Source organism: Oryzias latipes, chromosome 17 (genome assembly GCF_053564925.1).
Source record: "Oryzias latipes strain Hd-rR chromosome 17, Olatipes_Hd-rR_3.1".
Taxonomy (NCBI): domain Eukaryota; kingdom Metazoa; phylum Chordata; class Actinopteri; order Beloniformes; family Adrianichthyidae; genus Oryzias; species Oryzias latipes.
The window spans coordinates 33,408,590-33,436,465 of NC_136253.1; the positions used below are offsets into that span (position 1 = coordinate 33,408,590).

The following is a 27,876-nucleotide window of genomic DNA, read 5'->3' on the forward strand; positions in this document are numbered from 1 at the left end:
GAGAGCTGCAAAGTCCTACCTCACTGTTAAAAAAAATACTTTTGATATCTACAATGAATGAATTACACTGACAAATAAATATGGTTATAAAGGTGTATGTTTTTCTATGCAGTGTGACAATTTTACCCTCAAATTCCTTTCAAAATAAAATAAAACCTGTGTTGAAGAAGATCCTCCTGCTGCAGGAGATTTACTTGAAATAAAAATGCAAAAAATTCAACTCAAACACAACATCATTTTCTCCTCTTACTTTCAAATATAACGTAATAACATTGGTGTAGAGTCTAATTTTGTTTGTTTGAATTAAACATACAAATGCAATTATATACCTAAAGGACATAGTTTCTGAACAGCAAAAAAAAAACCCTGTTGTGCAGCAGATCAGAAAACTGTATGTCCTTAAGCTTCTAATTATACCACTCAGACAACAGATTAAACCTTTTACAATCATTATTGATCAGTTTCCTGACATGTTAAAATCTAAACATTAACGGCAACTGAACTAAAACAGATTAACCAAAACAAAAAAAAAAACAATATCTATGTAAATTTTAAGCATTGAAAGCTAAAGAGCCACATTGGGTGGATAAAAGTTGCCCCAGGTTGCAGACTTTGATATCTCACCAGTTATCCTTCCAGAGCGTGATCTTGCAAAGTCTCGCGATAATCGGCGTGGGTTCCTAGAATCCCGAACTGCTTCTGGTGGAAGTTGCTTTCTACAATCACAAGCAAGGTCAGAACGCCGATTTTAGACACTTTCCCATACGGTGATATTAGAAAAGCTTTTACTCTGTGTCTGCAGTCTCTAATTTCCTGCGCACTGTTCATTTGTTTCGCTTTTTCACAACATCGATCGAAAGTTTGGCATTAGGCTGCAGCTCGTTCGTTGCAAAAATAGCATGCACTATTATAATAAACATGTTATGTTCAATTAATAAAGCAGGAAAAAAAACATGCACGCTTGAGACATTTTAATTTGAAATGAACAGCAGTTGTTGCACGCAGGTTCAAAGGTCACTCTTTTGCAATCACCTCAGTTTTAGCACAAAAATTGCATTTAAAAAATGTATTTCTTTTCAGGTGCTGGTCAAACCCTGACTCTAACATCATGGTTAGCGGGAAGGTCCAGACTGTTCTAGGTCCGATGGATCCAGAGCAGCTGGGGCGCACCATGACCCATGAACATCTGACCATGAGTTTTGAGTGTTGCTACTGCCCCCCTGCAGCTGGAGCTGACCCAGAGCCAGAAAACCCCTTCCAGATGCAGCACATGCACTGGCTGAGGCAAAACCCCTACAGCTGTCGGGAAAACCTGTATCTGCAGCAGGAGACCGGCGCGGTGCGCGACGAGCTGCTGGCCTACAGGAAGGCCGGAGGAGGAACCATAGTGGAGAACACAACCACAGGCATCGACCGGGACCTGCCCACCCTCAAACAGCTGGCAAAGGACACCGGGGTTCACATCATCGCAGGAGCTGGGTTTTATGTGGACGCTACCCACTCTGAGGCTACCAGAAAAATGAGCGTGGAGAAGGCTGGTGTCCCTTTTTACTCCATTGTAACAGCAGTCGGTCATCCGATTTTCTGTCTGTTTTGGCTTTGTTAATACTCAATCCTGTTTTTATGACCTGTTTCCACACTGACAGCTCACAGATGTCATTGTCAGCGAGGTGCTTCACGGTGCCGATGGAACAGACATCCGCTGTGGCGTGATTGGAGAGATTGGCACCAGTTGGCCTATCACAGACAGCGAGACCAAGGTGCTGAGGGCCACGGCTCACGCTCAGGCTCAGCTGGGCTGCCCGGTCATCATCCATCCCGGCAGGAGTCCTGCCGCTCCAGCTGAAATCCTCCGGATTCTCCAGGAGGCCGGAGGGGACATCAGCAAAACCGTCATGTCTCACCTTGACAGGTAGGATGAAAAGCCATCACTACTGCCTGATTAGAAGCTTCTATTACAGTTTTTCTCCATTGCTTTGGCTCATTTCTTGAAGCAGACCGGACGCTCTCAACACTCTTGCTGCTTTTGCCAAAATAATGTGGTTGGTTCGGCACAACACCATGGTTCCAAAACAATTCACTCATGTGTCCAAACTAAATTTCCTTCTCATTTAAACAGTCAGTGCCCCCAAAATACTTTGTCCCTTTGTCATTGTGTAAGCACTGCAAGTCATAATGATTAGATGTTTTGTCACTAACCATTGAAATTTCCCTCATGTCCACCTTTCCGTCTTAGCTCAGTCCTTCATTGACAATGGTTACTGTACTGTTTTTGTATAGCTAACAGAATACAATTTTGTCTAAAACTGAAAAAAATAAAAAGGATTTTAGGTTAAGAGTAGCCTCTTAGGTATAACAGCACACGTTGCACTCATACTGCCAAGGAAATTGTAACCATTATCATTCACACACATAAAGTAACTTTCATACATCAGAGTAAAAAGAAAATGTTTACAGCATAATATACTTTATAATATAAACACAAACAAAAAATAATGAAAATGATATGCAGCCCACAGTGCTGTATATGATGCTTGAGTTTCACAACTAACAGTTCTTCACTGGTCGCTGTCCTCACCCTTCCTCTCCTGGCCATCGTCCTCACCCTGCTGGCCGTCCACGCGCTGCTGTCTGTCTGGCCACAGATTCTCGTCCACATCACAGCGTAGATTCTCCCTTGCGATGCAACGAGGGAAGAAACGGTGTGCATGTCTCAACCATCCCCTACACTGATCTCCTGTAACATCCTCACACGCAGCATCCATTGCATGGAGCAGGGACCTCTGATCTTGAGCCTGATCTTAAGACACTCTCCACCGCCAAGCAGAGAGAAACTCCTCAATAGGATTGAGGAAAGGAGAGTAAGGTGGTAGGAACACTGTGACTTCGTTAGTCAAGTCCTAGTTTCACCTGACTGTCAATTGCTGTAATAAATGTATCAAATGTTCCAAGGGATTCATATATCGCATTCATGGTATTATGTTCTTGTCTAATTTTGAGGATTGAACAGACTATTGTGCATGGGATGACTTACACAATGAAATTATGCTGACTCATTTTTGAGCGAACAACCATTAGACTGAGAATCAACAATCAGTTTAGATCAACACGATATATTCACTTGGAAATTGTGCTAAATATAGGCTACCTTTACGTAATCACTTGCAAAGATGTACTGAGACATTGAGACATGTACTAAGACATTTGCAATTTGATGAAATTAATGAAAAATTCCATTCTGTTGTGAACTATTGCCAAGTAGTTTGGAGGTTTGTCCATGTTGTTTTGAGAAAGTAAATTCTGTTTCAAGAAATGAGCCAAACCAATGGAGAACTGTAATATAGCCTCTGATTCTGCTCTTTCATTAGCAACATTTGTTTCAAAAAGATTATTTTTTTGAATCTGAAAACAGTGAGTGAAAGTTTGCAGGAAACTGAGTGAAAACTTTGACCAAAAAATCTCAAAAAGCAGAAAGACTTTGGTTTTTAAAATGCATAAAACTGTGTTAAGGAATTTGATTAAAACCAGTAGAAAATGCTCTTTCTGTAGGACAATATTTGATGAAGCTGAGCTGCTGGAGTTTGCAAAGCTGGGGAGTTACCTGGAGTACGATCTGTTTGGAACGGAGATGCTGAACTACCCGTTTCACCTGGAAGTGGACATGCCCAGTGACAGCCAGAGAGTGAAGGCGTGAGTTCCTCCACTCTGACATGAAGCTGCGCTTCTTTGTCCTAAACTTCTCCCAACATGAAACATAATGAAATAACAGATTCCACAGCAAACACGTCAGCTTTGGGTCCATGTAATAGTATCTTCTTCCTCTGCCTGTTTCCAGATTGGCCTTCCTGGTGAAGGAGGGCTTCGAGGACAGGCTCGTGATCTCACACGACATCCACACTAAGAACCGTCTGGCCAAGTTTGGCGGCCACGGCTACTCCCACATCCTGAGGAACATAGTTCCCAAGATGCTGACGAGGGGCATCACACAGCAGCAGGTGGACAAGATCCTGATGGACAACCCCAAACACTGGCTGACCTTTAAATAAATAAAAGAAGAGACGAGAGGAAGAGGAAGGCAGTTTGATGAAGCTGTGTTTTTACCTTCACACGACCAATCATCTCACAGCAATCACCATTTGAATTGTTGAACTTTTCAAAAAGATATTTGTATTTAGTTTAGATTGACATTTTTAAACTAGGAACATTTCATGCAGCTTTCGGCTATAAAAACACCCACTGACTAAAGATCTCCACACTTTTTGATCAACTTTGACGTCCGTTTTTACGGTTGTCTGTCAGAAGATGCGGAAACTTCAGTAAAACTTGTTTGCACATAAAATAAGGGTTCAAAGCAGCACCTGAACGTGCAAAAGCTCAGCAGAATCATTTATTCTTATTATAAGGATTGCAGTTTTCATAAAGGGGTTTTCTTTTTTTAAATATGATGTGCATTTTATAAAATGATATTTCAAATTTAAGAAATGCATGAAGGATTTTACAGTAAAACCCAGACAGAAGAGAGTTTATCAACATCCTGTTCAAACAGGAAGCACAAAAATTAATATTGATGTTTTAAAGCTTCAAAAGGTTTTATAAATATTTTTTAAGATACTGGTTTCCTATAAGGTATAAAGACTTGTGTTTAAAGGTTACAAGTAGGATCATTATGAAGAAGGGCGGTGTACAAATAAAGAAAACCTTTTCGTACAACCAAATAAATGATGTTTTTTAAAAATTTGTAAAGACAATTGTGATTTTTTTGGAAATAAAAGTTTGTTTCCTTTGACCTGCATTTGATGTTTTGATTTTTTGTCTTGAATATGGCAGCCCAGGATTTTAAAAGTGGGAGTCATGGTGATGTTTTGAGTTTGTCTTATTTTAAAGATAATATTGTCATAAACTTATTGAAGTTAAGAAGCGGAAATACACTGAATTAGAGATATATCATTATATGTTTTTACTAAAAGGTTATTAAATCATTTTGTTACTTTAGTATACTTTGAAAATACATAATCAAAGTCTTTAATTATTGTTTTACTTCATGGTAATATCTAAATATTCCAAGTTGGAAATGTGTTTTTTGTCATTTTCTTTATGCCCCTTCTTAGATCTTGTACTATTAGAAAAATTAAAATAAAACACATTTTTCTAAAACCTTTAAAAATATATATTTTTACGTTAAAAAAATCTCAGTGATTTTTCATTATTTTACTATGTTAAATAATAGATGTTTATTTTATTTTTATTTTTTTGGAAATAAAATAAACTCCAATGAATTTTTAAAAAAGGGTTTTAACCTAAAAAGAAAAAATATATTTTTTATTGAAAATTCTGTGTTTTGTAGACAAACGTTTTAAGCAAAAGATGTCTGCTATGATCCAAAACATTTCCTACAGGGCTGCAGCTTTCATAGCACTGGTCTCGTGAAATCTCGCGATATTTGCTCCATGAGTTTGTGAGCCCTTCTGGACTAGCGCGCAGCTCCAGCTCAGGTGAGTAATAGGAAATAAAACTTGCTCAAAACCTCCTTAATGATAAAGTTTCCTTTACTATTAAGTTGAAAACTGTTTATTTAGGTAATATAAATATCATTTACAATAAAAACAAGATTAAGACGCTCTTTAGAACTTATTTAACTATTTTGCTTTAGTGTTTCACCACATTAAAGCTGAAGTTTAACTGTTCAGGTAAAGTCACATGGGTGTTGTACTAAAGTTTGTGGTTTGTAGGGATCTTGACCCAGCTGCTAAAAGTCCAAAGGTCCTGTGATTCATTGTAAATGTTGGCAGACATACCTGTACTTCATTTTATGCACAGGACGGTTTCTCTTTCTTCTTCCAGCATTTTGGACACTGTCTGGATGTCATCTTTAAGCGGGAAGGTCCAGACTGTCCTGGGTCCGGTGGATCCAGACCTCCTGGGATGCACCATGACCCATGAACACCTTGCTGTCAATGCCAGCTTCTGTGACTTTCCAGCTCCCCCTGGTGCTGAGCCAGAGCCAGAAAACCCCTTCCAGATGCAGCACATGCACTGGCTGAGGCAAAACCCCTACAGCTGTCGGGAAAACCTGCAGCTGCAGCAGGAGACCGGCGCGGTGCGCGACGAGCTGCTGGCATACAGGAAGGCCGGAGGAGGAACCATAGTGGAGAACACAACCACAGGCATCGACCGGGACCTGCCCACCCTCAAACAGCTGGCAAAGGACACCGGGGTTCACATCATCGCAGGAGCTGGGTTCTACATCGACTGTACCCACTCTGATGCCACCAGGAAAATGAGCGTGGAGAAGGTGTACCTGCTCTGTTACCTGCAGACCAAACACAAAGTTCTGTTCAGACAAAGTATATTAATTAGCTAAGAGATTTGTTATAAAATATAACAGATAATTTTTTTCCTCTCCCCACACTGAATTTGTAGTGTCTCTGCATCTGTGAATTAATTTCATTTAATATTTCCCTTTTTATCAAATCTTTTAGATGCAAAATGTTCACACCTATGTTTCTAATTGCACGTGAGAGCTTTTTAAAGGGACAGACAAAGCTTTGCATCGCCGATTGTCTAAGGAGTGACCGTCCCGCTCTTCTACCTGTTTCCACCCTGACAGCTCACAGATGTCATTGTCAGCGAGGTGCTTCACGGTGCCGATGGAACAGACATCCGCTGTGGCGTGATTGGAGAGATTGGCACCAGTTGGCCTATCACAGACAGCGAGACCAAGGTGCTGAGGGCCACGGCTCACGCTCAGGCTCAGCTGGGCTGCCCGGTCATCATCCATCCCGGCAGGAGTCCTGCCGCTCCAGCTGAAATCCTCCGGATTCTCCAGGAGGCCGGAGGGGACATCAGCAAAACCGTCATGTCTCACCTTGACAGGTAGGATGAAAAGCCATCACTACTGCCTGATTAGAAGCTTCTATTACAATACTCTCTGATTCTGCTCTTTCATTAGAAACATTTGTTTCAAAAAGATTATTTTTTTGAATCTGAAAACAGTGAGTGAAAGTTTGCAGGAAACTGAGTGAAAACTTTGACCAAAAAATCTCAAAAAGCAGAAAGACTTTGGTTTTTAAAATGCATAAAACTGTGTTAAGGAATTTGATTAAAACCAGTAGAAAATGCTCTTTCTGTAGGACAATATTTGATGAAGCTGAGCTGCTGGAGTTTGCAAAGCTGGGGAGTTACCTGGAGTACGATCTGTTTGGAACGGAGATGCTGAACTACCCGTTTCACCTGGAAGTGGACATGCCCAGTGACAGCCAGAGAGTGAAGGCGTGAGTTCCTTCACTCTGACATGAAGCTGCGCTTCTTTGTCCTAAACTTCTCCCAACATGAAACATAATAAAATAACAGATTCCACAGCAAACACGTCAGCTTTGGGTCCATGTAATAGTATCTTCTTCCTCTGCCTGTTTCCAGATTGGCCTTCCTGGTGAAGGAGGGCTTCGAGGACAGGCTCGTGATCTCACACGACATCCACACTAAGAACCGTCTGGCCAAGTTTGGCGGCCACGGCTACTCCCACATCCTGAGGAACATAGTTCCCAAGATGCTGACGAGGGGCATCACACAGCAGCAGGTGGACAAGATCCTGATGGACAACCCCAAACACTGGCTGACCTTTAAATAAATAAAAGAAGAGGAAGGCAGTTTGATGAAGCTGTGTTTTTACCTCCACACACTGTGATCACCATTATTATTGTGACTTTGTTTCCCTTTTACCTTACTGGTCACAGAGAATACATGTTTAGATCTACCTGCAATTTTTGTACTTTTTTATTTTAAGCTTAAAAACATTTAAATTGTTCTCAGGAACCGTTCTCCGTTAAAATCTTGTTTGCAGTTTAGCAAAACTTTTTACCACATTTTTTAGAGGCTTTGTGGAATATTGTTCTTTTTTTTTTTATTCTTTTGGCCCCATTTTACTTCATATCTTGTGTTTTTCTTCAGAAATAATACCTTCACAGGTGATCATTTCTATGTACAGAGGTGATTACACAGACAGTACTACAGTAATTGACTTCTTAATTAAACTAAACATCCTTGCTTCCTTTTTTTTATTGCTGACATCTTTGCAAACATGTTTTCTGACAGGGAAATAATGAGCTTCTCAGTAATCAGTATGCTCCGCCACTCTTGACACGGTGTGGTTGTGCTGGATGACTTGTCCCATGTGTGTCTATGGGAGATGAAGGACGCGTCCTCCTCTCATCTGGGAACAGGTGGCCTCACAGGGTGACTTCACATGATCAATGGTGCGATCGCCACGGCTGACTGTGCGGGGTGAACAACTATGTAACTTTGATTAATCTTATGAGAGGGACTTTCATTTTTATTTATTTCGCCACTTAGTGTCTTGGAAAATAAGCAGATTGGCAAACATCGTCGAGCTGGAGGAAAGATGTCAAACAGAAGAAGATGCAACTGTCCAGTTTGTGATGATGACAAACCATCAGGCTACCCTGCTGCCTAACCAGATGTCGTATTGACACAAGAAAAATGGATGGTCTGGGGCTTCCATGCCTCTCTTTACACGCTGCACAGTGTTCAAATGACTCTTTAGAAACATGCATTATCAAGACTTCTCAGGATGCAACATCTATAGGACTTCACTTCTGTAAAGTGTATGACACACGTGGGCTTACAATGTGCACTGATTGTGTGAGTATAGAAGCATCTATGCTTGAGTGCTAGAGGTCAAACTTTCCAAATACAGTCAGTATATATTATCACGGCAGCTACAGTGTGCTTGACATGTTGGCAAACTTAATTAATAAAGCCTAACAGTTCATTTGGAAAGCACTAACAACACTAATCAGCCTAACAGGAATATCATTCTGCTGTACAAATTCATAATTACATTATAGCTCTTGGCTGTAGCAAAGTACAGTTTTTTTCTTTGTTTTTTTGCACGACTTCCACCTTACTGTCGATTCATTTAAACATTGAAACATCGAGCTGCGTCCCAGTTTTGGCTGCGAACTGAGAAGAGAAGCAAACTCCCTCTCTCCCTCTGCCTCTCCACTCTCTTTTTCTTCTGCGCTCCTCCGTGTTTCAGTCCGCGTACAGCATGAAGCCAGAGAAGGTGCTGTATTTGTTGTTGTTGCCCCCGTGGGCTTTCCCCCCGTCCAGCTTGATGTAAATCTCGTCCCCGGGCTCCAGATGGAGAACCACGCTGTTGCTGGCGTAGTCGTAGTTCTGGTCGGCGTCCTGAGCGATGGCGCTGGCTCTCACCTGGAACGCAAACAGAATTAGGTTTTCTGTCACAAAAATGTGGATTTATTTTCAACCAGCAACGTGCTCATTTGATTTACCGGTGAAAATAGTGATTCCAAGTAAAGTAAAGCAACTTCACTAAGTGCTGGATGTGGATTTGTGACGCGTGTCGTGCGCAAAAACGCACAGGTGAGCGGCAATGTTCACATTTAGGACTAAAATTCATATAAATACGCTTGAGTTTGAATCAAATATTAGAAATGGAGGTACCTGGTTGTTTTTGCAGAGGTCAGCCCACATGCTCGTCCCATCGCCGCCTCGCATCAGCACGTGGTAAACAAAGAAGTAAATCCCGGGAATGGAGCAGGTGAATTTGCCCGTCGCGGGGTCATAGTGGTTGCCGATGTTTGTGACCACGTCGTCAAATTTTAGAACCTCGTAGCCTTCGTGCTGCTTCTTCAGCCCCGCGTAAAACGCTATCTTTGGGACTGTGTTGTAAGTGGCTGCGCTGATGGCACCGGTTGGCCCATTGACCCCCGGCAGCCCGGGTGGACCCGGGGGACCGGGTGGCCCCCTCTCCCCGGGAGGTCCAGTAGATCCAGGTGGCCCGGGCTCGCCGATTGGACCCCTGGGACCCACTCTCCCGACCCGCCCCGGCTCTCCCTGTGGACCTTGGATGAACGTTGGGAGCGACTGAACCAGACGGTTGTCTTTGATCGGGTTGGTCGCCTTGGCCGTGGCCGTGGCCGTGGCCGCAGTCCCGTGGGAGTCACACACCATTTGACACGATCCGAGCATCTCGTAGCGGGCAGGGGGTCCGGCGGAGCTCACCATGACCGGGATCAGAACCACCAGCACCAGCACCAGCGCGACCCCACAAACACCAGTTGCGATCATCTGCGCTCTGCGGAATCGCGGCGTGCGGCCGAGTGGGTGGTCTTCCAGCCTGATTGCGGGAGATATTTTCGCAAAGGGAAGAATTGCACTTGCGCTTCAGTTGCGCCGAAGCCGTTGGAGATCCAAAACTCCTCCAAACGTTTGCGCGTAAAGGTAACCATCCACAACTTTAGCCCTCGGAGAATTCGTCCAGTCGACTCATTTTAACTTTCTCTGCGTGGCGGGAAAAACAACAACAAAACTTTCTGATTCTGCGTGTGAAGTTTCTGCCTCGCGCGGTGTCACAGGAGAGACTGGACAAGAAAATGAGCCGCCGCTAGTTCCTAGATTTGGGCAGAGAGGGGAGGGGTGGATGTGATGGATGGGCTGGAATCCGCGCGTTTCTTCAATCAAGCGGGAGAAGGTGAACAACATACAAACACGGATGCAACTTTGGAGTAAAGACATTTCTCTCCTTTTTCTTTTTGCACGCCACGCGGCTGTTTGTGGAGTTGTGGGAGGCGCGCGGAAAGGGGGGGAGGTCTCACCATGTAATACTTTTGCTATTGATTATTGTACACCCAACCATATGGCAATATTAGAGCTCATCCAAACACCCTAAACACAATTAGGCCCTTTTAAGATAAAAGGTCACGCCCCAGTGGCTCCCAGAGCCCAATTTATCATGTAGAAAAAAATCTATAGAGCCACTGAAAGGAAGAGGGAAGTCACTAGAAGCTGGCATTGAAGGATCACTCCACAGATAAACAAATGAAATGTATTCTCCCCCATTTACAGGAAAAATGGGGTGAGATCACTTTATTATTTAGGCGTACACAAACATTACACGTTCATGATGTTAATCTCTCATTCCTTGCTTGTTTGTATTTTACAACTGCTTTTGCTAAAGCTTTTGAATGAAAGCAAAGAGAAATGAGGAGATAAGAAGGATGAAGGCAGATGATGATGAGGAAGAGGAGGAGGAGAAGAATATCTAATGAAATGTTCTAATCTGAACGGAGAGGGATTTGGTGACCAAACACATGCATTCAAAGGATAATAAAGACTGGAAACCTGAGATCACGCATTGGTGTCAGATTAGTTTAATCTTCCTGCATTTTGTTATTTTTTGACAGTTAAAAGGAAGTTTTTAAATGTATTGAAATTTCTTTTATTTCATAAAGTTCTTTCTAAACTTTTGTTGCAGATTTTCTTTAACGTGAAAACATCAAACGTGTGTGTGTACAAATGTGGAACTATGGATTTCCTTTTTCTATGGGGCACCGAATACCTTCAAGTCCCAGACAAATGCTTTCAATTGTGATAAATGCAGCAAACATGGAAAGAATTGTCTAAATGTGGTGACGTGTCACGTTATGATGTGGTAAATTATTACATTCAATGTAAAGCAGACTTGGGGTTTCTCAATTTTTTGGGATATTTTTGGTTTTGTCGTCTATGTTTATTTATTTTTTTTTGTTTTCTTTTAAATCTGTGCCTAAGAATTGAACCCTGAATTCCTACATGCCACCATCTAGCCACCATGTTTTGATTTGATAAATAATTTGTAAATGAAAAAAAACACAACAAAAATAAAGCTACATATTTGGGAAAAGGGCTTTTTAAAAAGAAAAGCAAGAAACAATGAAGAAAGCCCTTTATTTACTACTAAACTGGGTGTAATGTCATCAAACAATAAATGATAAATCCTTCTAATACATGTGTTTGTCACCTTCAATGTAATAATTGTAATTCGGTTAAAATGTAAAATGTAATTCGTTTCAGTGCGGTAACATATGGTTTGGTATTAAACTGAGAATAGTGGCATCCCTAATTTAAATCAGCAAACTTTTTTTTTAAATAAGGGAAACTGGTACTGTATTTCAGTAAGAGTATTTTCTAAAAATTGACCTTAATATTTAAATGCAACCCTTGCAATATCAAACAATAACGTTCCATATAGAAGTCCAACGATTAATTGACTTCATCTACGAATCAATTCATATTCCTACGATTCAACCAGATGGATCTGTCTGTGGCAAGTTGTTGATCACATTAAATTGAATCGACCTGTACCATTATAAAATCATTTTATAAGGAAATAAATCAGTAATCGATATTAGAAAATACTATTTGTTTGAGGCGTGGTAGATTTAGTTGAGTATAACGTAAAAACGACTATCACAGCAGACAACACACACGTGATGCAGCAAAAACGGATCTGTCCATCATTCCAGTCCAATGTGTGGACAGACTTTGAATAAAGTCATGTGACCATCCAGTGTGACCATCCAATGTTCCCTTTGGATTCTTTGGATGTGGAAAAACAACAGTGGTCTGAACCTTAGGAAACTACAATGTGAATGGATTTGACATTCATTCCTGTTTACTGGTTTGTTTGAACACAGATTTCATTTACACTTGATGAAGAAAGCCAAGAAATCTGGAAAACTTCGTTGTTCAGTAGCAGGAATTTCTGTCTGAGTCACACAGGTTGAAGTTTGGCTAAAGATAATACTCCTTTTTTTTTGTAAAGCACCTTTCAAAACGCTCAATTACACTGTACAGTCTCAAAAACTGTCGGTATGGCCAGTGCATCTGCTGGAGAACGGGAGTGATGTGATGGAAGGAAGGAGTTCTGGTGGTGATGCGGGCAGCTGAATTCTGGACCAATTGAAGTTTATTCAGCGTTTTATTGGGAAGACCAGATAGAAGTGCATTGCAATAGTCAAGGCAAGAAGTGACCAGACTATGAACTAAAGTGAAAGTGGAGTGGACAGTGAGGGAGGGGCGGAGACGATTAATATTGCGTAAATGAAAGTAGGCAGACCAAGTAATGCTAAGGAAGTGAGACTGAAAGGATAATGTACTGTCAAGGATGACACCCGGACTCTTTACCTGAAGGGAGAAAAAAACTGGAGAGGAATCAATGGAAAGTGTCAAATTAGCAACTTTGGAAAGGGTGGATTTGGAACGTACAAGGAGCAATTCGGTTTTATCGCTGTTAAATCTGAGGAAGTTTAAGGTGAGCCGGGTTTTTATTTCAAACAGGCAGGAGGAAAGGGAGGCAGGTGGAAGAGAAGAGTTCAGTTTACTGGACAGATAGAGCTGAGTGTCATCTGCAAAACAATGAAAATCAATGTTGAATTGACGGAATATATTGCCAAGGGGTAGTGGCTAGGTAATGAAGAGGAGGGGACAGAGGACAGAACCTTGAGGAACACCAGAGAAAACAGGTGAGGGTTGAGATTTAGAAGATTCCCGTTGGATAAACTGAGTGCAGCTCGAGAAGTAAGAATGAAACCAGCGGAGGGGGGTGGACTTGATGCAGAGAGATGAAAGTTTGTGAAGGAGGATGGAGTGGGATATGGGGTCAAATGCCGTGCTTAGGTCAAGTGGGATGAGGATGAAGATGAGTCCAGAATCAACTTTTAGGAGGTCATTAGTGATTTTTAACAGGGCAGTTTCAGCGCTATGAGATGTCTTGGATCCATTTTAGGTCTGTCAATCGGATTGACAACCACAACTTACATTAAATTGTTGTTAAAAAGAATCATTACAACCCGACAAATTTCGTTTTGTCCCTGTGGTGAAATGACAAAAAAGAATCCTGATTCCAGATCGCATTTCAGAACCTGCTGTCGTTCCAGTAAGTAACATCCAATTAAAAAGAATACTGCTGCTGTAATTTATAAAAATTCAATTTTTGTTTACTGTTTTACGCCACAGTTCTTTTCGCTAAATAAATGTACTTTAAAGTCACCGTGAGGATGTTTGCCAAAACTGAGCACAATTTTTTTTATTCAGTCACTAAATCATTTTTTGTCTTGTTACAATAATCAAATTATTTATTTGTGTTTGTGCAAAGGTCATCTACCACAACAAAGAAGCAGAATCAACCTCTAAAACAATGACGTGAAGATTTAAAGCTAAGGAACTGAAATCTTTTGTTTACAATCTCAGTCAGCCTAACCTTATTTCAAATTATTTCCATCTTTTTATTGCCCTACTGTAAAGTAACATTATAAACCAAAATGAAGATGTTTTAGTACAGTTTGCTGAAAAACATCCACTGTTTTCATAGAATGATGCGATATAAAACAATCTAGAAACATCAAAACGACATCCTGATTGTTGCTCCCAAAATGTCTGGATTTTTTGTGTGTCCCTTTAAAGCAGAACTGCATCCACTTCAACCAAATTTCCCTAAAGGTCTCCTGATGACGACGCAGATAAACGAAGAGGTTTTGTTTACCGTGGACAGGTTGGAAGACGGCAGCCCTTCTGTGCCGTTTGGCAGCTCACTCCCACAGCAGGAAGAGTCTTCGTCGTTCTCAGACGGCAAATTTCATTAAAAAAAGCAAAAAAAAATTGACTTGTGAGATGTTTTTCTCTGCATGAGCCCTGCCTTTACTTTCTGTTTTTTCTGTATTTTTTTTTCTATACTTCACAGGATTTGTTTTTACAGGCATTAAAAACACATAAGAAGAACACGTTTTCTGTGGGATGGGTGACAAATAGAAAAGTATAGAACTAAATAGTATACAAAACACTCACGCGCGCACTGACACAGTGAGACATACTGTGGCGGCTATGAGTCAGTGAGCACTTGTTAGTGGTCAGGCTCTCTCCCTGCAGTTGGCACCAACCTCAAGTGATTCACTTGTCGACCAGGTGCCAACATGAACAGCAGTGTCAAAATTACCCCAAAAGCTGTGGGAAGGACGACAAACTTTTTCTCAGCGTTCACAAAACTCCACTTCTAATGTGCATTTAAACCATGGAAGGTGTTGCATTTTTCACGTGTGTGCAGTTGATTTCCATCCCTCCTCTCTTGCAAAGGATCTTCGTTACACGGCTCGCTGTGCTGAGAGATTCCCCTGGCGGCGAGGAGCTCTGACAGGTTGTTTTGAGTCTGGGCTTCGTAGTTCATTTACAACCAGTCAGGCAGGAGTCTTCTGGGAGTTTGATGATTTTTTGACACCCAGACAAGCAGATGTTCAGAGGACATGAATAAAACATGCGGCCCATCTGACCACAGAGCCAAGGCTCTCCGAGAGTCTAATGAAAAATGAAGCGTGATTTCAATTCACAAGGAAAGAAATGAAACCTTTTGTCAGATAAGTGGGTAAGCGTATGAAATATGGATGACCTTTTTTGTAGGCTGACCTGATTGGCTTGCAGGGTTTAGTTGTGGTCATGACAATCAAAGCTGACACAGGTTTGTCATGTGGTGGATGGGGGGGAATGTGAATGGACCTCTCATTAGCAGCCAGGCGCAGGGGCAGAACGGTTCTGACGCCTCTGAGTTTATCAGCTGATAAAACACCCAAGTTTTTGGTTCTGCTTTTCCAGAATCTGTTTATTTCCTCAGGAAAACAGTTAGGCGCAGCGGGAGGTGGGGGCAAGAGCATGCGCTGCCACCTCACCCACTTAAAGCTGATCCCGCGCCGTCTCAGAAATGTGGAAACGGTCCTGTTTGTCCCGGGGAGGGACATTCAAGACAGAAACCATTCAGTTCAGATCCCAGAATTTAACGTATTTTGCTTGGAGTGCACATGTCCGTGTCACAGCACCTTTTCATTCGCCATCAACACTGTGAGGTGAAGTGTTTTCAAAGTACTCAGTGTCTGCCCTTGAGTGGAGAACAGTGTTTACGGCAGATGAACTGCATTTATATAAAACCCTCCTGGCCTCGGGCAGCCATTCACGGCATGTTTTTCTTCTGCTTTTCTCCCAGAGTCCATCAGAAACACAAACACTCAGAAACTCTGACAAAAACTGCCATTAGGTTTGCCATCCATCCATCCATCCATCCATCCATCCATCCATCCATCCATCCATCATTCCTTCCTTCCGTCCTCCCTTTCTTCCTTCCTTCCATCCATCCATCCATCCATTCATTCATCCTCAGAACCAGCTGAATCCCTTTTGGGGTCACATGGTTGCTGGAGCCTATCCCAGCTGTTCTCTTGCATACTATTGCAGGGCCACCCTCTTTCACACATGCACACCTATGGACAATTCAGAGTCACCAAATGAAAGTGATAATCCACAGTGATAATGGACGCCTGAAAAAGAAGTTCCGGTCACATAGCTTAAATGTTTTGTATCACTGCGCTGGCTTCTTTAAAACGAACTTTAGCTTCATCACCTGGACAAAAACAAGTGGTTAGAAGTGAAATTTCTTTCTGAACTGATGCTTTATTTAACGATTATTTAACTTTGTGACCATCAGCATATATATATATATATATATATATATATATATATATATATATATATATATATATATATATATATATATATATATATATATAAACAGGCTCTTCGCAACTCAACTTGCAAAAGTGTACGCTCAGTGGCAGGGTCAAAACAGCCAAGCAGACCCACCAAGGCTAGAAACTGAACAGAACTGGAAAAGTATATGGGAGAAACAGACAGCACATAACAGCAATGCCCAGTGGCTGGTCTCTCTAAGAAAAGAACATAGCAACCTCCCTGAACAGAATCCAGTATCCATCACAGTGGCAGACATCCAAGAAAGAGTCTCAGGTATGAAGAACTGGACAGCACCGGGCCCTGACATGATCCATGCCTACTGGCTAAAGAAGCTTATCGCACTCCACGAGCGCCTGGCAGCACAAATGAACCAGCTGCTAAGAGATGGGACTCACCCCGAGTGGCTAACGGAAGGGCGAACGATCCTGATCCAGAAGGATCCCTCAAAGGGTGCAGTCTCATCCAACTACCGGCCAATAACCTGTCTGTCCACAATATGGAAGCTCATGTCAGGCATCATTGCAACCAAGATAAATAGGCACATGGATCAATTCATGAGTAACACACAGAAGGGCATTGGTAGAGACTCCAGAGGAGCCAAACACCAACTCCTGGTCTACAGAACAGTCGCTCAAGACTGCAAGTCACGACACACCAACCTGTGCACAGCCTGGATTGATTACAAAAAGGCCTATGACTCGATGCCACACACATGGATCACTGAATGCTTGGAGCTGTACAACATCAACAGGACTCTAAGAGCCTTCATAGGAAACTCAATGAAGCTGTGGAAAACCACCCTTGAAGCCAATGGGAAGCCACTTGCACAAGTGTCCATCAAATGTGGGATATACCAAGGTGATGCTCTGTCCCCACTGCTGTTCTGCATAGGTCTCAACCCCCTCAGTCAAATAATCAACAAGACTGGCTATGGATACCGACTCAGAAATGGAGCCAACATCAGTCACCTCCTCTACATGGATGACATCAAGCTATATGCTAAGAGCGAGCGTGACATTGACTCCCTGATCCACACCACCTGGATCTACAGTACTGACATTGGGATGTCATTCGGGCTCGAGAAATGCAGCCGGATGGAGACAAAGAGAGGCAAGGTAGTCCACACAGGAGGGGTCTCACTCCCAGAAGGAACAATAGCAGACATTGAGGACAGTTACAAGTACCTTGGAATTCCACAGGCAAATGGCAACCTGGAGCAGGCAACAAGGAAAGCTGCAACAGCTAAATACCTCCAACAAGTAAGGCAAGTCCTGAGAAGCCAGCTCAATGGCAAAAATAAGACCCGGGCAATTAACAGCTACGCACTGCCAGTTATCAGATACCCTGCAGGAATAATAAGATGGCCAAAGGAAGAGATACAGACCACGGATGTTAAAACACGAAAGCTCCTCACCATGCATGGAGGGTTCCATCCCAAATCCAGCACCCTGAGACTGTATGCTAGCCGCAAGGAAGGAGGCCGAGGACTAGTGAGCGTAGAAGCCACTATCCAGGATGAAACATCCAAGATCCATGAGTACATCAAGCTCAAGGCCCCAACTGACAGTGTGCTCAGTGAATGTCTCAGGCAATGGAGAGCAGAAGATACAGTGCTGGAGGACAGATCCTCATGGGAGGACAAACCCCTCCATGGGATGTACCACCGGACCATAACTGAAGTGGCTGATATCAAGAACTCCTACCAATGGCTAGAAAGGGCTGGCCTACAGGACAGCACCGAAGCGCTCATCCTGGCAGCCCAGGAACAAGCCCTGAGCACCAGAGCAAAAGAGGCTCAGATCTACCACACCAGACAAGACCCAAGGTGTAGGCTGTGCAAAGAGGCGCCTGAAACAATCCAGCACATAACTGCAGGGTGGAAGATGCTGGCAGGGAAAGCATACATGGAGCGCCACAATCAAGTGGCTGGAATAATATACAGGAACATGTGTGCAGAATATGAACTGGAAACCCCAAGGTCAAAATGGGAAACACCTCCGAAGGTGGTAGAGAATGAGAGGGCAAAGGTCCTGTGGGACTTCCAGATCCAGACTGATAGGATGGTAATGGCGAACCAACCAGACATTGTAGTGGTGGATAAAGAACAGAGGAAAGCCGTTGTGGTGGATGTGGCAATGCCAAGCGATGGGAACATCAGGAAGAAGGAACATGAGAAACTGGAGAAATACCAGGGACTCAGAGAAGAACTGGAGAAAGCCTGGAAAGTGAAGGTGACAGTGGTGCCTGTGGTAATTGGAGCACTCGGGGCAGTAACCCCCAAGCTGGAGGAGTGGCTACAACAGATACCTGGAAAGACCTCAGACCTCTCAGTCCAGAAAAGCGCAGTGCTGGGAACAGTTCAGATACTGCGCAGGACCCTCAAGCTCCCAGGCCTCTGGTAGAGGACCCGAGCTTGGAGGAGAAACCACCCGCGGAGGGTGAGAGGGGCGTTTTTATATATATATATATATATATATATATATATATATATATATATATATATATATATATATATATATATATATATATATGTCGAGGTCGGTCCCAGCTCAGCCAGCTAAGCGGCGCGTTGTCACGGGTGCCGCACCAAGTAACAAATTGTCCGCTTTTTGTGAAAAAAGGTATCTAAACCGAACAAAAAAACAAGAATAGAGTACTGAAAACTAGTTGAATATTTATTCATCTTGACAACGACCATGATAAATGTGGGTTAATGGCCTTTGAATGGCCTCAGAACCGCCCACTGCGGATATTTATAGGAATTTATTTTATTTTATTTATTTTTTTTAGCAATGTCTGAAACATTTTTTTGCAGTTGGATAAAAAAAATGTTCCAAAGACGATTTGGTCCAGATTTCTACTCCAATTGAAAAAATAAACAGGAAGTAAGCAAGCAAAATGATTATAGAAATTACTGTGACCACAAAGAAAGTAAAGTTTTTATTCTGCTGTGGTCCTAAAATCTAAAACCAGATTTGATTGTCATACCTGCACAAAAAGATAATCCAAGTGAAGAAACTTTAGAGAAAATGTATCCAAATAACCTGGTTATATATGGAAGCAATAATTTGTTTCGTTTTACAGGTTAAATGTAAAATAAAGAAAAACAAGCTTTGAATCTCCGGTTCAGTTTGATCCAGAATATATTTCAGATTCTTCATGGTGATCCAGTCTATATATCAGAGCTGAACTAAATCCAATCAAATATACTTTATTTATAAAGCACTTTTCATATAAAAATATAACACAAAGGGCTTTACATTAAAACACAACAAAATATAAAAACAAGCATTGACGAAGTGATTTTATCCAGCGGATTCAAAAATATGAACCAGTGTTCCAGAAAAGTGAATGTCAAACGCACAGCTTCATGTTTGTAAGTGAATAATCTGTGTTCCTGTCTCCTCTTCATCATCTCCCTGTCCTCCAGCAGGGGCTCAAAGGGAAGAGCGTCACGGCTCACATTTCTGAACAAGACGCTGAGTCATGAAGCCTGTGAGGAGCCGGGGATCATGGGAGAACCCACTACGAGCGTCAAAGACAACTCCAGCAAATGGCAGGAAGAATTCAGCCTTTTAGGAGAAATTCACCTCGGAGTCATGGGTAGAGATATTAGCAACTCCGCCCCCTTTCCCTTCCCTATTGTTGAGAGTTCTCTGTTTACGTGCTCTCCTGCTGGCTTACAGTCCCCCATAGCAAGCCTTTTTAAATTGGGTCAAAAGCTATCTAACGGGTAGAAAACAATTGGTTAAAATTGATGAATTTACATTAGAAACCATAGAGGTAAGTTGTGGTGTCCCACAAGGATCAATTCTGGGCCCGCTGCTATTCAATATATACATAAATGATATATTCTATGTTTCAAAGCTTATGAAACTCATATTATTTGCTGATGACACAAACATATTCTGTTCTACGGACAATCGTAGGGAACTTATCAATGTGTAAAACACAGAGTTAACCAAAATAAATTCATGGATGGATTATAACAAATTATCTTTGAAGCTGGATAAAACCAAAGTGATGTTTTTTGGTAACTACAACGCCTATACTGAGCTCTCAAATAAAATAAATAATGTCCTAATGGAAAGTGTTACAGAAATCAAATTCTTAGGGGTTGGAAGCAACACATCAGACACATACAAACTAAAGTCTCAAAAAGTACTCTAATCATAAATAAATCTAAACATATATCAGAATACGTCCTCTTTCAGCTTCTCCCATCAGGGGTCGCCACAGCGAACAAGTCGCATGGTAAACTTGGCAATGTTTTACGCTGGATGCCCTTCCTGACGCAACCTTCCCAAACCGGGCTGGGAACCAGCGCAGAAGTAGAGAAGGGAACAGGGAGCAGCCCGGAGTCGAACCCAGGTTTCACGGACGGAAGGCGCCGCAAACCAGCACGAGCTAAACCGGCTCGTATCAGAATACAACAGTAGATATTTATTGTACTGCTCCTTAAAATTGCCATATTTGACCCACTGTATAGAAATTTGGGGGAATAATTATAGGACTTCACTACATCCTCTCTTTTTTCTTCAAAAACGAGCCGTCAGAATTGTACATAAAGCTGGATATCTTGATCATACAAACAATCTATTTTTTCAATCAAGACTTTTAAAACTGCATAACCTTGTGGATTTTTACACTGTGCAACTTTTATACAGAGCCAGTGGGAAATCGTTACCATTCAACATCCAAAAACAGTTCTTAGAAAATGAAGGAGGCTACAGACTGAGGGGATGTAGGAACTTAAAGATCAAACTGATGAGAACCACAAGAAAAGTTTCTGTGTGTCGGTGTGTGGCACTAAACTTTGGAACAGTTTAAGTAATGAGCTCAAACAATGTTCAAATATTCAAGAAAATGGATAAAGAAACTCTGATTTCAGGATATGAAGATAAGAGGATTTAAGGATCAACAGGTGTTTGAATAATTCCAAATCCATGTGTGAACTTGTTTGTGGTGAAATAATCAAAGCTCTTTTCATTACAACCAATGAGTGTTACATTGTAATGTGCAATAATGATTACGGAAATGCAGGAATTACGATCAATAAGCTATCAATTTTGTTTACTTGATCTGCAATGTGTAGCAATAATTAGTGGTTTATTGTGATCATGTGTTCTAATAATAATTAATGATTATTACATGTTGTTTACCGTTACTGTTTACCAAAATCATGAATGGATGTTTTCTGAAGATAATCAATCATTACTAGGCACTGGATTTTGTAACTTGAAAAGAATCTATCAGATCAGAACCGGGTTACAAAAACTGTAAAACTATCAAATGAATGAACTCAGCAGGGGTGGGATTATATACGTTCACTTCTTCCCGCTCCTTTTCAAGCAATAAATCAAACTCTACTTAACTTTAGTTAATTATCTCTATATTTAATTAAGCAAATGTGATTTAAGGTACTTTTTTGTTTTGTTTAATTTTCTGTCTTTGTAATCTATGCATTTCAACATTTCTGTAATGAGTTTGATAAATATTTGTAATTTCATTGTTGCTTTGACTACAATGCTTGAAATAAATCAATAAATCAAATCAATATCCTTGATATCGGGCAGTTTAAAACCTAATTAGTAATGCCAAAAGTACAAGTAAAGCCAAAAATATGAACCAGTTAACTAGTAATCTTTTAAAAATGTTTCTTTTAAAATCTATAAAGGCCACTGGTTAACTAGCTACATGCAATTTTCATGCATTTTCGACAAGTTCACTGCTAATGCTTCTGTGAAGCCAACTAGTTTACAAGTGATATGCAAAATGTTAACTAGTTGACTAGTTAGATGTACGTAACCCATGAGAGAGAGAAAATTGCACTAGATAACTAGTGTGGTGCAATTGGTCCACTAGTTAACTAGTGAGCACATTATTTTCTCATTAGTTCACTAGTGCATCCTTATAAATGTCACTAGTGAACTAGTGAAGAACTTTCTGTCAGCTAGTTAACTAGTGTTACAATATGCTAATGTGGAGGAGTGATCCATCCCTTAGTGAACCAGTGGAGATTTTTAGGGCTAACTAGTACCGTAGCAGCCATTCTGGCTCATTTGTTGTAGAACTCAGCTAGTAAGCAGCAGCTCTATTGTGTGTACAACCAGTAAGAGAGTGACACCGCATATGCAAATGAAGGGGGCGGGGCTAGATTCCTGATTGGTTTGTTCCAAAGCCTGAGCTTGAGGCTCTTGAAGTTGATCTTTGTAGGTTTTTTCTACAGAGGAACATCCATTTTTTATAGCTCTGCCAGGTATTTTTTGCTGATGATTGTGTGACAAACTAAAGGAATGAACAGAAATTCAGAAAAACCTTTTGATTTTATCATGATTGAAATTTTCTCTTGAGAGAGTAAAGCAGCAGAGATAAGGCAAATAGCCAAAGGACAGAAAGGAACAAGGTGCATTATAAAATATGTGACTGAAGCGGATTTAAGTGGTTATTGAGAACAGTTTTTCTCAGTAAAAATGCTATTCTTACTTTGCATCTTTTAGCAATGATACATAAGATTTCCGGAACTTTAGTGAGGCATGCATAGCTGTAATACCTAAAATGGCCACTAGATGGACCATAGCAGAGAGGAAGAACATGTAATCTAGAAAACAGCTTTCTTCATTTATCTGTGCCAAGGATATTTTGTCCTCACCAGGCTCTGTATGTCTGTCTGTCAGTAACTTGTCTCAAGAGGTTTGGACACATTTATTTATTTGTTTTTTATAAAATGTTAGAAATGGATCAAGGAACAATAGATTCCATTTTGGGAGTGATTCAAGATCATTTTGCAGATCCAGGATTTTTTTTTAAAGGATTCCTCCTCATCACGAGGACATTATGTTCAGGTTATTGCTGTGAAGATGCAATGTCCATAAATGTATCTTTAGTCTGAAAGACTAGTTAAAACAAAGACCAGTGGGATGTATCATCACTCCTCCACATGAGAATATTGTAACACTAGTTAACTAGCTGACAGAAATTTCTTCACTAGTTCACTAGTGACTTTTATCAGGATGCACTAGTGAACTAGTAACAAACAACATGCTCACTAGTTAACTAGTGGACTAATTGCACCACACTAATTGTTTAGTGAAATTTTCTCTCTCGCGCGAGTTAACTAGTAAGACTTGCATACATCTCACTAGTCAACTAGCTAACATTTTGCATGTAAACTAGAGATTTTAGTCACACTAGTTTACTAGTTGACTTCACAGGAGCCTTACTAGTGAACTTGAAGAAAATGCGTGAAAATTGCATGTAGCTAGTTAACTAGTGGTCTTTTTAGATTATCACTAGTAAGCACAAAAGGGGCAACTAGCAAACATTTTTAAACATTACTAGTGAACTGGTTCATATTTTTGTCTGTCACTAGTTAACTAGTTGTACTTTTGGCATTATCTACAGTATTTGTCTGCAACAGAACGAAGCGGAGCAGGGAACTTCAAGTACGATCTTTTTCCAACTGCCTTTTTTCAGCAACTCCTGATTCACAACACTTTGAATAAAATAAATATAAAATGACAAAAAAATGCAATTTGGACCTTCATTTTTATAATTTATGTCCTCCATCATCACATAAACGCTGCACACCATCTTCATCAGAGAGGGTCTTTAGAGTAAATATAAATAAATTATCAGCGTAGTGAAATAATATTTACGTTGATCTGGAAGATTTGAAAACATGAAAAACCCACATGGTTAATGATAGCAAATTGCCTCCTGTTAAAGGGGACATTTGAGGCAGTTTAGTTACAGAGGTGGAGAAGTTTGAGTCCTCATCCTGCAATCTGCCCAAGCTTCATTTATCAGTGAAATGTGGCCAAAAAGAATAACTTTAGATAGAAATACTCCAAATTTTAGGTATTTTGATGTTTTGTTGTTAAAAAACCTTCTTACCTGGACCCCAGAGTACTAATCTCAAATAAATAGTAATTTTGCAGACAGACCCCTAAAATCTTACAATTTAACATAGTTTTCCATCAACATTGAACACAATAAGGCCGCTTTGTTGAGGTTAGACGCCGAGGACGCATCACTTGAGCAGAAATGCTCACTCATGACTCCAGGATCAGCAGTTCTGATGGCTCTGAATAAAACGCCATGCACTGTAACCCATAATGCGGGATTACAGCAAAGGATTACGAGCGAACCAAATCTCCCCTGCAGCAAATAAATATAAGTAGATTGATTTTCATCGAGATGTCAATCGATGCTCTGCTTCTCTGATGGCATAAGAGGGCAGAGTGTCACATTTTCTGCCGATGAGATTGAGCGGCAACGAGGGGCTTAGTGGCAAACACAATCGAGGAGTGTAAACATACCGAGGGCCAGGAGAGGCCGATCAATGGCTCCAGTCTGGGATTGATTAATTACCCCGAGAAAGAGACTGAGGTGTGAGGGCACCAGAGAAACCTGATCAGAACAAGATTTATCACCCAATCTCTGTATTACCACCCCATCCCTCTCACTGTTTTCTCTTTCTTTTTTCTGTTTTGTTTTTCCTGGTTAATATGTGGATAGATGTTTTTCCCACCCAAAAAAATAACAAGAACTCTTTTGAAGTGACCTTTAATCCCAAGGGCATCCACTTCAGATAATCTCCTAATAATCCTGAATGTTGAGAACACCTGATGTTGGACATTTCACAGCCCAGAAAGTAAAAAAAAAAAAAAAAAATTAAATCCAAATGTTTCCAAGGAGGAAAATGATTTTTTTTCTTTTCATTTAAGGTGAAAAAGGTTTTAAAGTTGTTTTCAAAAGTTTGAGCTTTAAACTTTATCAGTCATTCAATTCAATGGCCAAACTGAATTTAAGTGTAATATTAATTAGCATGTTAGGGCTACAGTCTGGAAAAACAAAGTAAACTTGTTCAACTTGGTATTTTATCATTACTTGTACTTTCTGTTAAAAATTCTGTAAATGTCATTAGGTAGTTTCTGCTCATGTCTGCAACTATGATTTCTAGTCTTTGTTTTGTATAACTCAGAGACTGCAATGTTTTGATTTGATTTTAATTTACTCATCCTGACTTCCTCCACATTTGCTACTGTGTTGGTTTCTCATAACTCTGCTCTCCAGGAGATCCGTGTTTCAGATGTTTATGTGTCAAAGATGCTGCCGGTTCTGAATGTTTACCTTAAAAGAACCACTCCTGTAAAAATGGTGTTTTTTGGTCTTTCTAACACGTCCTATGGTCGGATGTGGCATTTTTCTGATGATGGAGGACGTTTTTGAAGAGTATTAAGCTTAAAACTCCATTTTAGAGTATTTTTTATTCAAATCATTGTGAATCAGGAGCAGAGAAAAAAATTCTTTTTAGAAAAAGATCGTATTTGGGATGCAGAAACTATGCTGGGCGGGGCCACAAGCTCACTGCTCCAACCCGTTCTGATGCATCCACCTGCAAACAAATAAATCCACGAACGTCTTTGTTTTCCTCGTCTGAGCTGGAATCTGGATCTAAACTGGACGGATGGATCAATTCAATTCAATTCAATTCCATTCAATTTTATTTATATTGCCCAAATTCACAACAACAGTCGTCTCGATGGGCTTCGTATCGGTAATTGAAAAAGTAAAACATAAAATCAAAGGATCATGAATACATAGAATTCAATAGGGAAAAACTAAATTGAACTAACAAACTGACTAAACTAAACTAAACTAGACATCCCTGCCCTTAGACCCCCCTTCGCGGTAAGGAAAAACTCCTAAAAAACAGATTCTGGAAAAAATGAAGAAACCTCAGGGGTGTCCACATGAAGGAGGGATCCTCCCCCAGGACGGACAGGCGATTTACCAGAACTCATAGAGAAGAATTAACTTATCTAACACTACAACTACATATATAAAAGTCCAGCAGACGAGCTTCATCCAGATGGAGTTGGAGGGACGGCCGGGGGCGCGGACCGAGCCGGAGACAGGATCCAGACAGGTTTCGCTCTGATATTGCTCGCCATTTCTTTTGCACCAGTAACATTAGGTTGGAGGTGTGAGGGGCTGTAGGTTAGCGGGTGTACATAATGTTTGCTTAACTGTAAATCCCCTGAAGATTTTAATTTTTTTAACTGTTATTTATCTGTAAACAGAGCAGCTGTGGAGATTTTTGTACCAAAAAAAATGGAGATTGAATTTTTTTTAAAGTATTCTTATCACTTCTTAGTTGAAGCGTCTTGCATATCGATCAAACGTTGCATGAATCCCTCTAGTCACTCACTCCTACCAGACGCATGAAAGGAAACAAAACAAAAACATTTCTGTAAATAATTTGTTTATTTTTTTTTCCTCTTTCTGGAAAATATTGCCGCTGCTGAATTGCAGTGTTGATGACTTTTCAAGTTTTTAGCGGCAAACAGATCAAATTCCAGACAACAGTGAAATTTTGTAAATGAAGTTCACAGCAGAAACTGTATTTAAAAAATCATAGCACATTCTCCAATTTATATAAATTAAGAGTCACATTTACAAAAAAAGGTGCATAAATAAACAATCGTTGTTGTGAGCATAAATGTAACAAACAAGCATTGTTTGGGAGTGAAAAAGGAGGATGAAAACATTTGCTGGCTTTTAGGATGTCAGGCGTCACTGCAGGAGAAACCTTCATGCCAGTGTGATCAGTGTGCGCACATGGACTTTGGAAAGCCTTTGAGGACCACTGACACATGGTACAGTCCAGTGCTTTCTACAGAAATATGACCTGACACTGGATTGTTTCAAACAGAAGCCATACGTCCCCCAGCATGGACACGGAATTAAACCTACAGAGAATGCAGAGAAATCCATTTCACAAAGGTTCTACGGTGATCTAAAGCAGGTTTGCTGATTTTCATCTTCTGTTTGTTTTTCATAAAAGTTTTGCTTTAACCAGAATTCTCACAAATGTTTTGACACTTTTTAACCCCTGTTTTCAAATAAATTAAGCATTTTAGTATCCTAAACATGGGAAGCTATTCCATTCATGCTCTTAATATTTCATTGTGTTTCAAAATAATTCCACAAAGAGCCAGAAACTGTCCAAAAAAATTCTTAGCAGTAAATGTACATTTTTTAAATCCAAAAAATCAAAAAGATTGAGATGTTTGGAAAAAAAATTAAAGATGTAGGGACAAGAATACGGAAATTCCGGCTGAGTAGCTCGGTTGGTAAGGTGAGAAGCTACCATGCAGGAATCCAGGGTCCGATTCCCGGAGGGGAAGAAACAATGGTACTGGGGGCAATTACCATATCAATGGCAGGCAGTTAACATCACTCAGTGAGGGTCCTTAGGCAAGACCCTGAAACAGGGGTCGGGAACCTTTTTGGCCAAGAGAGCCATAAACGCCACATATTTTGAAATGTAATTTCGAAAGAGCCATACAATAATGTAGTGTCCCTTTCCCACACTGAGGCACGGAGACTTAACCTCTTTTAAGGTTCTTTATTCGGGTTACTGCAGACCGCGACAAACGCCGAACAATTAATTCAGCAACTCCTGAATCTCTCCCGCTAAGACGAGAGCGCTTCTCC

At 40.8% G+C, this 27,876-nt stretch overlaps 3 protein-coding genes across 4 annotated transcripts; 2 read left to right on the plus strand and 1 right to left on the minus strand.

The window, feature by feature from the left end:
* The first annotated feature begins 616 nt into the window (after positions 1 to 616).
* Positions 617 to 4,068, plus strand: pter (phosphotriesterase related). 2 transcript variants are annotated; one of them, XM_004079425.5, is made up of 5 exons: positions 617 to 733; positions 1,081 to 1,534; positions 1,647 to 1,912; positions 3,550 to 3,690; positions 3,836 to 4,068. In XM_004079425.5, the coding sequence occupies exons 2-5, from the start codon at positions 1,109 to 1,111 to the stop codon at positions 4,044 to 4,046; spliced, it is 1,044 nt and encodes a 347-aa protein (XP_004079473.3). In that variant the 5' UTR covers positions 617 to 733; positions 1,081 to 1,108; the 3' UTR covers positions 4,047 to 4,068. The 2 variants fall into 2 exon arrangements, with proteins under 2 accessions (XP_004079473.3, XP_078790378.1); XM_078934252.1 differs by having other exon boundaries at positions 645 to 733; positions 1,081 to 1,558.
* A 1,386-nt stretch (positions 4,069 to 5,454) lies between these two features.
* Positions 5,455 to 8,043, plus strand: LOC101160763 (N-acetyltaurine hydrolase). Its single transcript, XM_004079426.4, has 5 exons — positions 5,455 to 5,492; positions 5,842 to 6,292; positions 6,608 to 6,873; positions 7,131 to 7,271; positions 7,417 to 8,043. The coding sequence occupies exons 2-5, from the start codon at positions 5,861 to 5,863 to the stop codon at positions 7,625 to 7,627; spliced, it is 1,050 nt and encodes a 349-aa protein (XP_004079474.1). The 5' UTR covers positions 5,455 to 5,492; positions 5,842 to 5,860; the 3' UTR covers positions 7,628 to 8,043.
* Positions 8,044 to 8,966: 923 nt separating this feature from the next.
* Positions 8,967 to 10,405, minus strand: LOC101161009 (C1q-related factor-like). Its single transcript, XM_004079427.5, has 2 exons — positions 9,484 to 10,405; positions 8,967 to 9,231 (listed from the first exon to the last, which is right to left on the minus strand). Exons 1-2 carry the CDS (start codon positions 10,108 to 10,110, stop codon positions 9,052 to 9,054), a joined length of 807 nt encoding a protein of 268 aa, XP_004079475.1. The 5' UTR covers positions 10,111 to 10,405; the 3' UTR covers positions 8,967 to 9,051.
* Positions 10,406 to 27,876: the final 17,471 nt, after the last annotated feature.